A 13,275-nucleotide genomic window follows, 5' to 3' on the forward strand; every position below is an offset into this window, starting at 1 on the left:
TACGTTTACTATTTTTGGACTTTGAATTTGAATTTGACTTTGGCATCCTACCGCACAACACGACATGTTTGCTATTGCAGCCGGCCTTTTTTTGCAACCGGGGACCTGTGGGACTTTATGCGTGACGGTTGGTAAATCATGTATAGGTACTATTATTGATAATAGATTAAATTTTAATGAAAATACTGAAAGACTATGTAGGGTAGGCCAACAAAAACTTTATACTTCACTAATTTAGTAGACAATAATATTGATAGAACTCTGATGGTGGCATTTTATAAGGCCTATATAGAATCCATTTGAACCTTTTCATTGATTATTTGAGTTGCTTCTTTAAAAGTAAAACAGAAGAACTCAATGTCTAAGGTTTTAAATACCTGCAGTAAAGTATTAGGGATTAAAGTACCAGGGTTATCCTATTTGTATGAAATTCAGGGCTTAGCTCAAATTCGCATACTTCCATACTATATAGTTAGCTAAAACCAGTATGCGAGCCGTGTAGTATGTCTGAATTTGTAGAATTCGAATACTTCCGGCAAGATTCTGAAGTGTGCATCCCTTGCACGCTGCGCTATCCCATGATGCCCTGCGAGACAATTCATAATGGGAGTGAAGTGAAGCAACTCGCACGGGTTGGTCACGTGATCATGACAAATGTAGTAAGGCAGATGTAGTAAGTCCGCGTTCCATTCATATTGCTCACATTCATACTGTATAGAACATACTTTTCTAATGGCCGAGTAGTTCAAATAATTCAAATGCAGACTGAGTAGTAGATGGTTTCAAATGCAGCCCAGGTGTTAAAGAAAGCCCATCAAATTACATCAGATATATCCCATGCTCTGTGTGATTAATTTTCAAATGTTTTCCTTTGCATCTGTTTATAGGGTCCTTTTGGCAAAGACCAGTAGATTTAACATTTCATAATTTCATTTGTTCCTTTTGCGACTGATTTTTAAAATTTTAATGGGAAGAGGTAGTTGCTGTTTTTAATACTGTTAATGTTGTTTAATGTTTGTCTTAAGTGTGTGGTGTGATATATGTGTTGTAAATCCAATACACTGCAGAACAAATCACCCCAAAAGGCAACAATATAGTTTACAGTAAAAAAGTGAAAGGATTTTTCAGATTAAATCTGTGTGAACAGTCCCTGTGGCAAATATAACACAGTGTCAGCCGTACAACCTTCAACCATATTGTCTTTAGTAAAGGCGCACCGGGACATAGGTGCACAAAGACGTTTTTAGTTTTTTAGGCAGACAAAATGTTCTTGGAGCTTCATGGAACTCATAGAACACATTTATAGTTTTATTGTTTCCTTTTATAATCTTTAAATGTATTCCCTTGCTGTCTATGAATGGTCCGAGAGTTCTCACATTTAATATATTATATCTTAAATGGTGTTCTGAAGATGAAAAAGATCTCAAGGGACTGGAAGGACATAGGAATGAGTAATTGATATAATTTATAGAACTAGAACTTATCATTTAAATCATCTTTATTTTAATAGCCTTTTTACAGTAAAAATTGTGTCAAAGCCCTTTAACATAGACAAAGAAAAGTGAATAAAAAGCCATAAAAATATTTCAGATTGTGGAACACTCCAGTATATTGGGAAGGGAACAGAGTTGTGGTACAATTCTGGTGTGGTTCAAGTTAAATTCAGGCCCTGTCCACATGAACACAAGCATTTTCAAAACAGCAGTTTTTTTTCCCTATGCAGTTAGACTGTTTGTCCAAGTCCTGACATTTTATCCTACTCTTCAGATTATGCTACCAACACTGTATTTGAATGGTTCAGGGGTTGGGGTAAGGGATTAGGTAAGTTAGGGTAATATTACAGCTTCATATCACACAACTTCATATTAAAATTTACACCGGTAGCAAAATCTGATGGGTAGTATAATGCATCATCAAAATGTGCTACCTCTACTTTTTTGAATGGGAAGTAGGACAATCTGACAAGATAGAGCAAATCGACAGAACAGGGGTCTGGCTGCAGACCAGTTGCACATGCAAGCTGCTTTTAATGCATGCACCTAACCCTATCCCACAGTGACATGCTTATAGCTCTATCGAGTGCATGTGTCTGAGATTGCTTGTTTTAGTTTGTATGTGCAAGTCTGCAGCCAAATACAATTGTTAAAAAAAAAAAAAAAAACAAACAAAAAAAAAAACATATCAGGTGACTGAAACCAAAACTCTCTGAAAACGGTCACAATAATGTGGTTGTGTGGCCACCAGAGTTTTTGCCTTATCACATAGGTACGCACTCTGTTTTCTCCTTTCTGATTGGTCAGCATGGTTGGGTTCACACTAAGTGTGGAAGACATGCTTGAAGTGAATTCCATGGGTCCACTCCATTGTGTTATGCATTCCAAGTCGTTCTCACCATGGGATGGTAATTCACCTGTGTTCTCACGTTTACATTGATATGCAGTGTACTCTCAAAAACACTTAATCGCACATTTTACGTGAGCCCAGTATAAAAGACTTTTAATTGTTGCCTGTTGGTTCGGTGTGCTCCTAACATGCATCACAGTGCATTTTTGCATTTTCATATGGACAGATATTTAAAAAAAAGAATGTTGAGAAGATACCCATGCACATGTATTCATGGCCTTGCACTAATTTAGTTCAGGTTTATAAAAATGTCACAGTTGGAGAATTATCCACTGATAAGCAGCTCAACCAAACAAGTCTGAGGCCCCGTTTACACTAGTGCGTTTTAGTTTTAAAACGGCGTTTTAGAATAAAAACGATCCGCGTCCACACTCGCGTTTCAACCAGCGTTTCTGAACTGCTCTCCGTCCACACCAAAACGCTGAAAACGCACATCACGTGACCACACACACACTCTCAGGCAAGCGCTGTAGCCAATCTACCCAGATGAGAGCTGTGCTAGTCGGACTTCTCATCAAGCATCTCCCGCTGGATCTAACCTCACTATATTTATTAAACGGAATATTTCTTTCATCTTGTTGTCTTTATTTAACGACATATTCATTGGACATTGGAATCTATTACTTGTTCTCAGGTAACGTGTTTTGGCTGAGCGCAAAGATAAGTTAATGATTAATGTAAGCACGTACATTCTGTATATTGACTGATCGCTTGCCTTTATTTCCTATAATGTATAAACTTATTGTATGTTATACTTTTAAAATGGCCATTATGGATTCTTAAAACTGATACTCAGCAAAAGAGAGGCTGTGTTTCGTATTTTCAATGAAATTGAAAGGAGGCAGTTATCGGCTCCGTTTTGTTATAAATATGCACACAGTGAAGATGACGCTCATATTTGCAGCACGGCGCCTCAACATTTTTGCTGTCTGTTTAGTTGTTTATATTAAAATGAAAATAGGCAGTTCCTTATATCATGTTTACATTTTATTGTTGAGAAAGTAAAACAACGTAGCCAGGGTGATGTGAATGAAGTTATAAAGTACACTGTTCCCTTTGAAGATTTACCCGTGTCCTCGGTATAGTCTGTTTTCCATATCAAACTGAGAAGAAGAGACTGCAGCCATGATCAAACTTGCGAAGTTTTAACTTAGACGGAGAAGATGCAGGACTGAACTGTGCGTGTTAGGCTACTTAATATTCAGGAAAAGCCCCAATCAGAGAGGCGAATGTCTGCAGCCCCGCCTCCGTTTTCAAATGTCTCCGTTTTCCATCATCCACACTGAGACGGAGCAGCTGCGTTTCAGAATGAAAACGGCCTCTTCAGCGTTTTCGAAACGCTCCGTTTTCGGCGCTCGAGAACTCCGGCGTAGTGTGGACGGATGGCGTAACCGTAGCAAAACTTATGCGTTTTCAAACTAAAACGCATTAGTGTAAACGGGGCCTGAGGCAACAGTAGCAAGGAACCAAAACTTCACCAACTGATGAAAGTGAGAAAACAAATCTTGGGAGAAACCTGGCTCAGTTATGGTGGCTAGTTCACTTCTGGCCAACCACAAAGGGCTTGGGAATGGTCTTGGGAATGAGAGCCCATCCTGGACAAGCTGCATATCAAAGTAAGTCACTGGCTGGGTTTTCAGCCTACGCAAAGGCATTTATGCAAAGATTCATCGGTCACTGGGGTCATTGTAGGAATCCGTCCTGTGCTCTTGACTAATTAATGACCATGAAATCAATCTGCTCTGAGTACAGGCTGGATCCAAGATTGTGTGAACATCAAAATAAGGAGAAACAGACAGACCAAAAATGCCATTCAAATAACAGAGCTTTTTTGAAAAGAGTACCAAGCTCCAGTTGACCTGATTGATACAGCCAAACATTCTATTAGAAAATTTGAATTTCAGAGCTATGCATTTTTGTTTGATATGTATGCTACAGTAGTAGTTTAAAGAGATGTGTCTTTAATCAAGAATTAAACTGACAGTGTTTGCATCCAAGACACTCTTATAAAGGCTGTTCCACAGTTTAGGCACCAGATTGGAAAATGATTTACCACCTACAGTGAATTTTCAAATTCTAGAAATAATTAATTGTCCAGAATTAATTAAAAGTGGTGGAACTTATCACGCAGACAAGAGTAGTTGCAGTTTGTACAGTATTGCAAGGTTGTTGATCTGCCTCTATATTTAAAAAAAAACAATAACAATGTTTTGGGCACTTAGTTTACTGCAGTGGAAACAGAGATGCAGATCCCAGGTGGAGGGCCAGACCTTGTCAGGCCAGACCATTTGGCTGTGGATAATAATCAGATACCAAGTTTACTGTGACTCCAAGTAGAAGTAAAAAAATGTCCATACCTGTTAAATGAGCTGAGGGTCCCAGTCTGATACAATCACATCAGAAAATCTGAAGTTTCTGAGGTAATCCTCTGGTGAGAATGAGTTTACATGACTTGGAAAACTGGTTGATTGTGACCAGTACACAGATAAATTTTCAGATTCTGGTAAGTCAGTGATAAATCTACTCTGGGGTGGGACCAGGGCCATTGATGGATGGTTATTGTAACAAATTTGCATGTGCCTGGCTGTTTTTAACTCCTTCGCAACTTTAGCAAACCCAAGAATACAAAGGAGTTCTTTAAAAATCTGGGTCAGCCAGAATTGCTTTCACCTTTCCCTGGTCCATTTGCATATTATTCTAGCTGGCTGATGATGTATTGGAAGAATTAGACTGAGGGTTGTTGAAACTCACACCTCTCCAACTTCAGTTACAGGTGTTGTCTAATGCATTGGGGGACCTGTATGACATGTTGACAGTGGTCAGCCACATTCTAGATGTATATGAAAATGTCAAAGATGTAGACAATCATCTATGACAACAGAGGAACTCCTGGAAGACATTACAAAGGTTTTAAAAGCCAGTTGGATAGATGGAGAGTCCATATTACATGACCCAATATTCGTAGCGCTGGGAATACCCAATATTCTTCCACTCATCACATTCTCAGTAGAGCCTTATACACATATAGCCTTGTACTAGGGCCAGTGCGAGCCAGGGCTTTAATCGGGCCAGGCCGGGCCAATAGCCCGGGAGGTTGAGAAATGAGGCCGAAATCATGTCGCGTTTCCACTCTCGGGCTAGTAGCTCACAGCGTGTCATACAAACACCGCACACAGAACGTCCCCGAATCAAACGTCACACAACCCGCCCACTTCAGTGGGAATCAGGACAGGCAGATAAAGCACACCATAGAATCATCACGAAACGAAACCATTAAAATGAAGACAACCGAAACAAACAAATGACACGTTACTGTACAGCAGTTCATGAAATGTCTATAAGCACAGACCTGTGCATTTCCATTTATTACATTTGTTTACTCGCCGACCGACTGTTGGCATTGGGCATCGAGTGCTCTCGCCACTAACGGAGGGACCCAACACAGTGAGCGCACACATCCATAATATAAAGCCACAGAAATTCTCCTTTAAAACTCGATATGGCATGTATTTTATAACATCCTCGTTTTGATAGACGTCTTGTTAAGTGTTTCAGCACAAGAGCGAGTAGCCTAATAAAATATAGCCATATTTGTTGCACTCAGCAGCTATTCATTAAAGCTCTTCATTTAAAGTGTCATTTATAAATTTAACCACGTCATATAAAAACATAAACACTTGTTTGAGGATATAGAACACATTTTGTGTTTGGACTTCCCCCAATGCGTTTAAAGCAGCGAGTACTGCGCAGGACTGAGTGACAGAAAAAAAGGTATAGGCTAGATTCACCATTCACTCATCCAAATAATGCTCTGTTTGCGCGATTTGATTAATATAATTGCATCCAAATACTTTATAAATAATATTTCAAACCTTCTCCAGTGTTAATTGTTTTTAGAAATATCGAAAATCTTTTGTTTTCAGATAAGTCTTTGTAAAATGAAAGTTAGGCTATATGTGGCTTTAAAACGGTTTGATTTATGTATTGTATATAGGCTACCTACATATAGCTAGCTTTTGTTTATTTTATATTGGTTTATTTATTTAGTGCGATTTTATATATATCCGGTATTTGTAATTCTTTACATTATATTTCAATATAGCTTAGGCTATTTTATCAAGATATGACACTATATTGTTTAAAGTCTACGAAAGTGGGCACGTAATTTGTTAAGTTTTATAACAGAGCTGTGTCATAACAGAGCTGTGAAGGAGCGCTCTTGCCCGGTCTCTCACACACACATACAGGCATCTAAACGCGCACAAACAAACATTTTAAACTTGACAAAAACTCTTGAAAACCTTTATTCTCTGCTGTGTCTTTAATATGGTGTAAAGATTATTATGCGTTTTTGAAACATAAAGGAGGACACAGCAAAGAAAGTCACTATAAATTAAAACTACTTTAATATTTTATGCAGCAGCCTTACATTTAAAAGGGAAACATGAGGGTGATCATACGCAAAAAGACCCCAGACTATAAGGCTAGATGTTTTCTTTCCCTTATTTCTTTATTTGTTTGGCTCATGTACTCATGTGCGATCAGAAAACTGCCCGCCTCTCTTTTCACTCCGCCCCAAGCCTCAGCTGACCCTCCTTGGCCCAAGGTATCCAGCGGGCCGAAAAAGGCCGGCCGCTGGCCCCAAGAAAGCCCCGCTTTGGCCTGATTAGGCCCCGGAAGTGACAGTGGAAACGCCACTGGCCTTGGCTCGCCCTGGCTCGCTCGCTTTAGGCGCGATAGTGGAAACGCGGCTAATGTGACCCTTAGGAATCTTAGGGCGCACTCACACTATGCTATCGGAACCGTGCCCAAACCTGTTTTCCGGATCGTTTGAGAAATGTGAGTGCTGATCTGTTTGCCGAAATATTTGACTGCGCGTCACTGCATATCAAACGACTAAAATGATATAACTAAACAAATCTCCGCTCTTGCTTAGCACAGTGATTCGCTTCTTAAACTAAACACTGCATCATCGATGAAGGAAGCGTGCTCAGACTCAAATGCAGTGTGAGTGCGGGCTGTCTGGGAAGATGGGAGGGGGGACAAGCGTGCTTTGGCCCGGTTCAAGGCAACTGTACAGTCCAATGGCAGATGCAGGGGGATTAACTGATTGTTTGCTGAAAACATTGTAGGATTTACAGGGGCAGATGGTGGTGGTGGTTTAGCTATGACAACTGTCCAGCTAATTGAAGGAATCTGAGGGTGCAGGAGGAGATGTATTCATGGTGTGTAATGTCGGTCTGGCATTTTGTCTCACACACACAGGAATGACTGGAAGCTGCAAGAACAAGGTATGTTTTTTGACAATGATGGTAATCAGTAGTGCAACGCAGTTATGGTTATTGAGGCATCAAGACCAAGTCAGGCATTCACCCTTGAATGTCAAGAATAGTCATGACCTTATGAACGCATGAATGATTGGTTAGCCCTTTTTGGCAGATCTCAGGTAAATTTGATAAATAATTAAGTGTTTTATAAATGTTTCACACCTGTCGATCAATTGCTTCGTTCCGAAACAGGGATTGAAATCATTACAATGTCTATTTTTGTTCCAGGTGCTGTTCGCTTTCAAACAACAAAGTTTCTAAACGGACCGAAATAGTTCAAACATCACATGTGAATAAACTCTCCTTACATTGGTCAGAGTTTTAGGGTTTATTTTCAGAGTCCCACGGATTCTGCTCAGCTGTCACATTGGTATTTTAATTCATGATGATAAGCAATAACGCATAGTAAGTTAAATGGGTGCACTTTAATTTTGACATCCACAGACATTATCACCAAATATAAATCAGAGAGGTAAGACTTTTCAAATCATCAAATCAATCAATCTAAAAAAAAATCTATCTAAAAAAATGTCTAGAGTTATAGGCTTAAATCATAGAGAGAAAAAACAGATGAACTGAGAATGCGGCTTTCTTTCGAAGTGTCAGAGCGGAAATAAACAAAACAGTGGCGGAGTGGGTAGCACATTCGCCCCACAGCAAGAGCAATATGTACATGAACCTATAGTCAAAAACATGGCATACTAAAATCCTTATTTAGAAAAAAAAAAAAACAAAAAAAAAAAACAAACAAACAAGCATTCAATAATATATATATTTTTTTTATTTGAAACAGGAAAGGTAAAGACTGAGGCAACCCTACAAACGCAATGTGGGAATTCACAATTCATCTGATATATTTGATTTACAAATGTTTCTGGTCTTAAATTGCATATTATACTCTAATATTCTGCTCACTGGCACTCAAACAAAACAACTGTGTATCTGAGCATTACCAAACCTCACTCACCCCCCAAAAATTCCAAATAAAGCATGCAACCCTGAACACAAAAAAAGTGCATGCACAACCCTCCATTTGGTCCACATACAGCAAGGTGAAAAATAAACATTTACTGTACACACAAATATTCAAATTTCTTAAATTTCCCTTATTTAATACAAAGCAAATGACAAATAAACTATGCAGCGTTATAAACGTGTACATTTGTGTGAATGGAGGCTTTGTTGTGATATTTATTTTTTGTGTTTGTGTGCGTGTATATCTTGAACTATGAGAAATATATGTCCAACTAGGAATCACTACCAAGTTATCATCAAACCCTTCATATACAAGTGAAAACTGGAATAAATTTGTTTGCAATTATTCACACATACAAACGCAATGATGAAACCAGTACTGTGTGCATCAGCACTGCTGATGCCCACTTGATGCATCTCACCATTATAGTCTCGGTATATGGAAAAGCTTTACAAATACTCATAGAAAAATAGTTCACCTAAGAATGAAAATTCGGCCATCATTTACTCAACCTTGACTTGTTCCTTTTGACACACAATAGGTTACTTTGAAGGATGTTGGAAACATGTAAGCCACTGACTTCCATAGTAACATCTGCATTGAGAAAGAACAATAATAACAATAATAATAATAATAATAATAATAATAATAATAATAAATAAGGAAGTCAATGGTTACAGTTTTCCAACAATCTTTCAAATATTTACTTTTATAAGCCTCAAACTGATTTGAAACAAGTTAAGAATGAGTGAATGATATTCAATATTAAGTGAACTATCCCTTATAGTAAGGAATAACCCAAGTTAAATGTCTCTTTAAATACAAGCTGTTTTGAAAGCATAATACAACATGTGGAAGAGGCAGGCAATGTAAATTCAACTATAGTATGCTGGCAGTTTTAGAAATAGCACAAGCTCTAATACAGACACTCCATTTCTAATAGATTGAAGCTTGTAGTCTCTAGTTGTGGAGAGTCATGATAAATGGCAAAACTGTGCAGAGTCCCAAAGTTTCAAGTGATTTTAAGACATACTGTTTTGGATCCCAATGGACAATGTAACAATGATTTCATCATCATCCCCTTTCTGTGCTTCCTGCCAAGCAGAGGAGTTAAAGGTGGGGAACTATACTTTTCAGTGGTGTGGGGACACAACCGAGTGAGGGCTACTGCCAGGACCCTGGTATCTTTCTCTGGCATGTTTCTCGCAGAACATTTTGTCCTCCGCCCAGAAGTGGCCCCGCATCTTTAGGTTGAGCCCGCATTCTGTACAGGTGTAGCATTCTGGGTGACGATAGCAATTGTCTGTAATCTTCACAGCCTGAGTGCTGAAAGGAGGGGAAAAAAAGTACAAGGACAAGTCAATGAACATTCCAAAATGAAATCAGCTGCTGTCTTTACAGAATGTTATCTTCTGCAATTCTAAACCCCAGTCAAGATTTTTGTATAGTTGTTGTTGGGAGACAATATGATCTGAATTAATCTTCCCACAAAAATTATAGTTGATGATGTACAGTCTTTTTTTTTCAAATTCAGATAATAATTTAAAGTGCCCCCATGAAAATGAACTTCCATGCAGTGTGCAACACAGCTCTAAGTGGATGAAAACATCCAGCTGAGCTTTAAATCTGAAAGTGCACCTTTCAGAATTTTTCACCATTTTTTTTTTAAATAAAAGATTCTAGTAGTTTAATGATTCATTGTTTATCCAGATCTTTTGCCTGTTCGTATCAACATCGTCATGAAACAATACAGAATATGTTCTGTACCGGATCCGGTAAAACGTGAACGTGCCTTTCCCTTCCAACGCTAGCAGAGTGCAGGTAAGTGTGAGTCTGATCATTACTAAAGATGAGTGAACATTAAGTGAATGTTCTGGTGATTAATGCAATAATCTACCCTGCAACTGGGTATTCGTCGGCCGTTTGTTAAAGGAAGGATCAAAAAAAGACTATTGATGTATTGGAGTTTGTCAGAGCTTGAAAGGAATTTTCTTTCTCCATTTCACAAGAGTAAGTGCAATTAAAATTGTTGCCTCCTTGTTTTCCCTAGTCTGCCAAATATGTATTTATGCGTCCGCATGGCTTGTACTAAATCTGGTTAACTCTTTATATTCAAATATCACGCCTAAAGCCACATTGAAAACGAGGTGTGTGCCGCTTTGTTTACAGATTTAAATGCGTTTGTGAGCTTGCGATCCACTGTCGTTTCTAATTGATATTAGACCGTCAGCTCTTCCTACTCACATGCGCCGGTCAAGTTTCAGCAAAGTTCAGCTTTTCTGTGTGGAATAATGGTAAATGTGTGTCATTGTTATTACTTAAGAATAGTGCAATATGCTGGTGTTTAACTGCATTGCTTTAATGCACTCCTGCATTAAAGCTCACACATACACTCTGCACACTGACTACTTCAACAGTTTATAAGCTTTGGTGGGAATTTCTCTCTGTCTCACGCTGAACGAAGTCGTTCAATTGCAACAGACTGGGTCATTGGACCAATCAGTGCAGCTTAGGATCACGCAAAGGAGGGGTTTGGGAACAAATGGAACGCTGAACAAATAATATAGGAGTTGTTTGGATAATTAGGATAAAAAGAAATGCATATTATAAGACAATAAATGTGTTTTTGACCTTGCATGTATATCAGCATGTTGGGGACCCACAAAACCAAAATAAGACCTTTTTAATGCATAATAGGGGCTCTTTAATCATTTTCAAACTGTTGTTGTCAACTGTTGTGTATCTAGTCAGTGTGGGTAAGTGCCATACTGTCAAACACTTATTCCACATATTTAAAACGTATACGAAAATATATGTGAAAAATATATTTGAATTATATCTGTCGACTGTATATCACCCACCTGAAATTTGAATTGTTTTTCAGATTTCAAATTGAATTAATTAAACATTTTTTAAACACTAAATTAAACACTTTTATTTTATTTTATTTTATTGTCGGCAAGGACAATATAAGACAGACTAGGTCATCTGTTAGAGGTGATTGTTCTGTTAAACTTAAGAGAACTGCTTTTGGACAATCAGTTTTTTCAGTTAAAGCAGCAGAAAGATGGAATAAAATACCAGTGTATATCAGAGAGAGCAGCACTTTTAATAATTTTAAAAATGTTCTTAAAATCTGGCTAAAACAAAATCAAATATGCAGCCACTGATTTGATTTCATTTTATTGACAATGATGTATTGTATTTATTGTACTGTAAGTGTATATTGTATTTGTTATAAGTGTTAAATTTGTTACTTCCTGCCCAGGGACTACAGATGTAAATTAGCTTTATAGCTAACTCTGGCACAACATGTCATGTTGTACATTGTCCCTGTATAAATAAATAAAGTAAATAAAAAAAAATAAAAAATAAAAATTAAACACTTTGACTGCTTTGTTCAATAAATGCAACTTCAAAAAGTCAATAGCGTATATGCCGAGCTAGTGTTTCTTCCCATACTGATAAACTTCCGGTGACCGGATATTGTAAGATTTTTCCATTTTATATGGTTCTGTTAACAACATCGATGTTGTAATGTAATTAAAATATAATCAGTTAAATAGACTTTAATTTAGGCATTAATTTAGTTGATTAAGTGCAGAATCTCCATTTAATATACTGGGGTAAAATAAATACTCATATTATAAAGACATGGCGGGGACAATTGTAATTTAATGCAGTGCTTGTACAATCTGAGACCCACTTTATATTATATATCACTCAGCCAATGAAGATCACTGATTTTTGAAGAAAAACAGACTTTAAATGTGCCGATTTTGCAATGGCATACAGTTCACCGGAAGTGCTTGACCCAGGTTACTGACAAATTAAAAGTCCTTTAGCATACTTCGTCATATACCCTATTGTGTAGAAAATAATCAATGATCTTGATCTTATTTATGAACAAAATAATCATTATGACTTTTTCCAGCCCAAGTTTGCATTCAGAGTAAATATGGACACATCAAGGCATGTTTTTATGCAGTTTGTTATGGGGAGAATATATCTAGCACAAATTTGCAATTGTGCAATTCACAAAAACAATCTTATGCTATTTCAGATATTCTCAGATCTTTCTTTCTTGTAAATCCATCACATGAAGAAGTTTTGGTTTCATTTGCAGAGAGTTTTGCATCGCTAAGATAAATATATTAAATGTATTTTCTTCAAAGAATCAACGTTGAATAGGAAAATAGTGAAACAAATATCAATGTTGTTTCCTTTCTAACTTAACATTGTAAGAGGGGGTAAATAAAACTCTCATGCAGGTAGACAATGAAAACTGTAATCATCTAATACATTTTAAAAACTGAATATACAAAGTGAAACAAAATTAAATGTTTATCATTGTTATTATTTTGATTAATAAATCTATTTATAAACTTTACACAAGGTTAGCCAGATTTAAACATGGGGTTTATGCATAACCGGGCCCACTTATTCCTAACACTGCACACAGTACTTGCTGTCTCTCATATCACTTAATCAAAGATGGAGCGATATCAGAAACATGTAACGCTGGGGGTTCTCCCTAGCCAGGGTTAAAAAACTACTCTTGTAACCATA

General features: G+C 37.5%; 1 protein-coding gene across 2 annotated transcripts in view; it reads right to left on the minus strand.

The window, feature by feature from the left end:
- Positions 1-8,488: 8,488 nt before the first annotated feature.
- pdlim2 (PDZ and LIM domain 2 (mystique)) overlaps positions 8,489-13,275 on the minus strand; it is a 117,881-nt gene continuing 113,094 nt past the window's right edge. The window contains exon 10 of one of the 2 annotated variants that reach the window (XM_087263502.1): positions 8,489-10,032. In XM_087263502.1, the coding sequence (XP_087119628.1) occupies positions 9,840-10,032 (193 nt within the window). In that variant the 3' untranslated portion in view covers positions 8,489-9,839. 2 annotated transcript variants of the gene reach the window in all.

The sequence above is a fragment of the Danio rerio genome, chromosome 8 (assembly GCF_052040795.2).
Source record: "Danio rerio strain M-AB ecotype USA chromosome 8, GRCz13ab, whole genome shotgun sequence".
In the NCBI taxonomy this organism is placed as follows: Eukaryota; Metazoa; Chordata; class Actinopteri; order Cypriniformes; family Danionidae; genus Danio; species Danio rerio.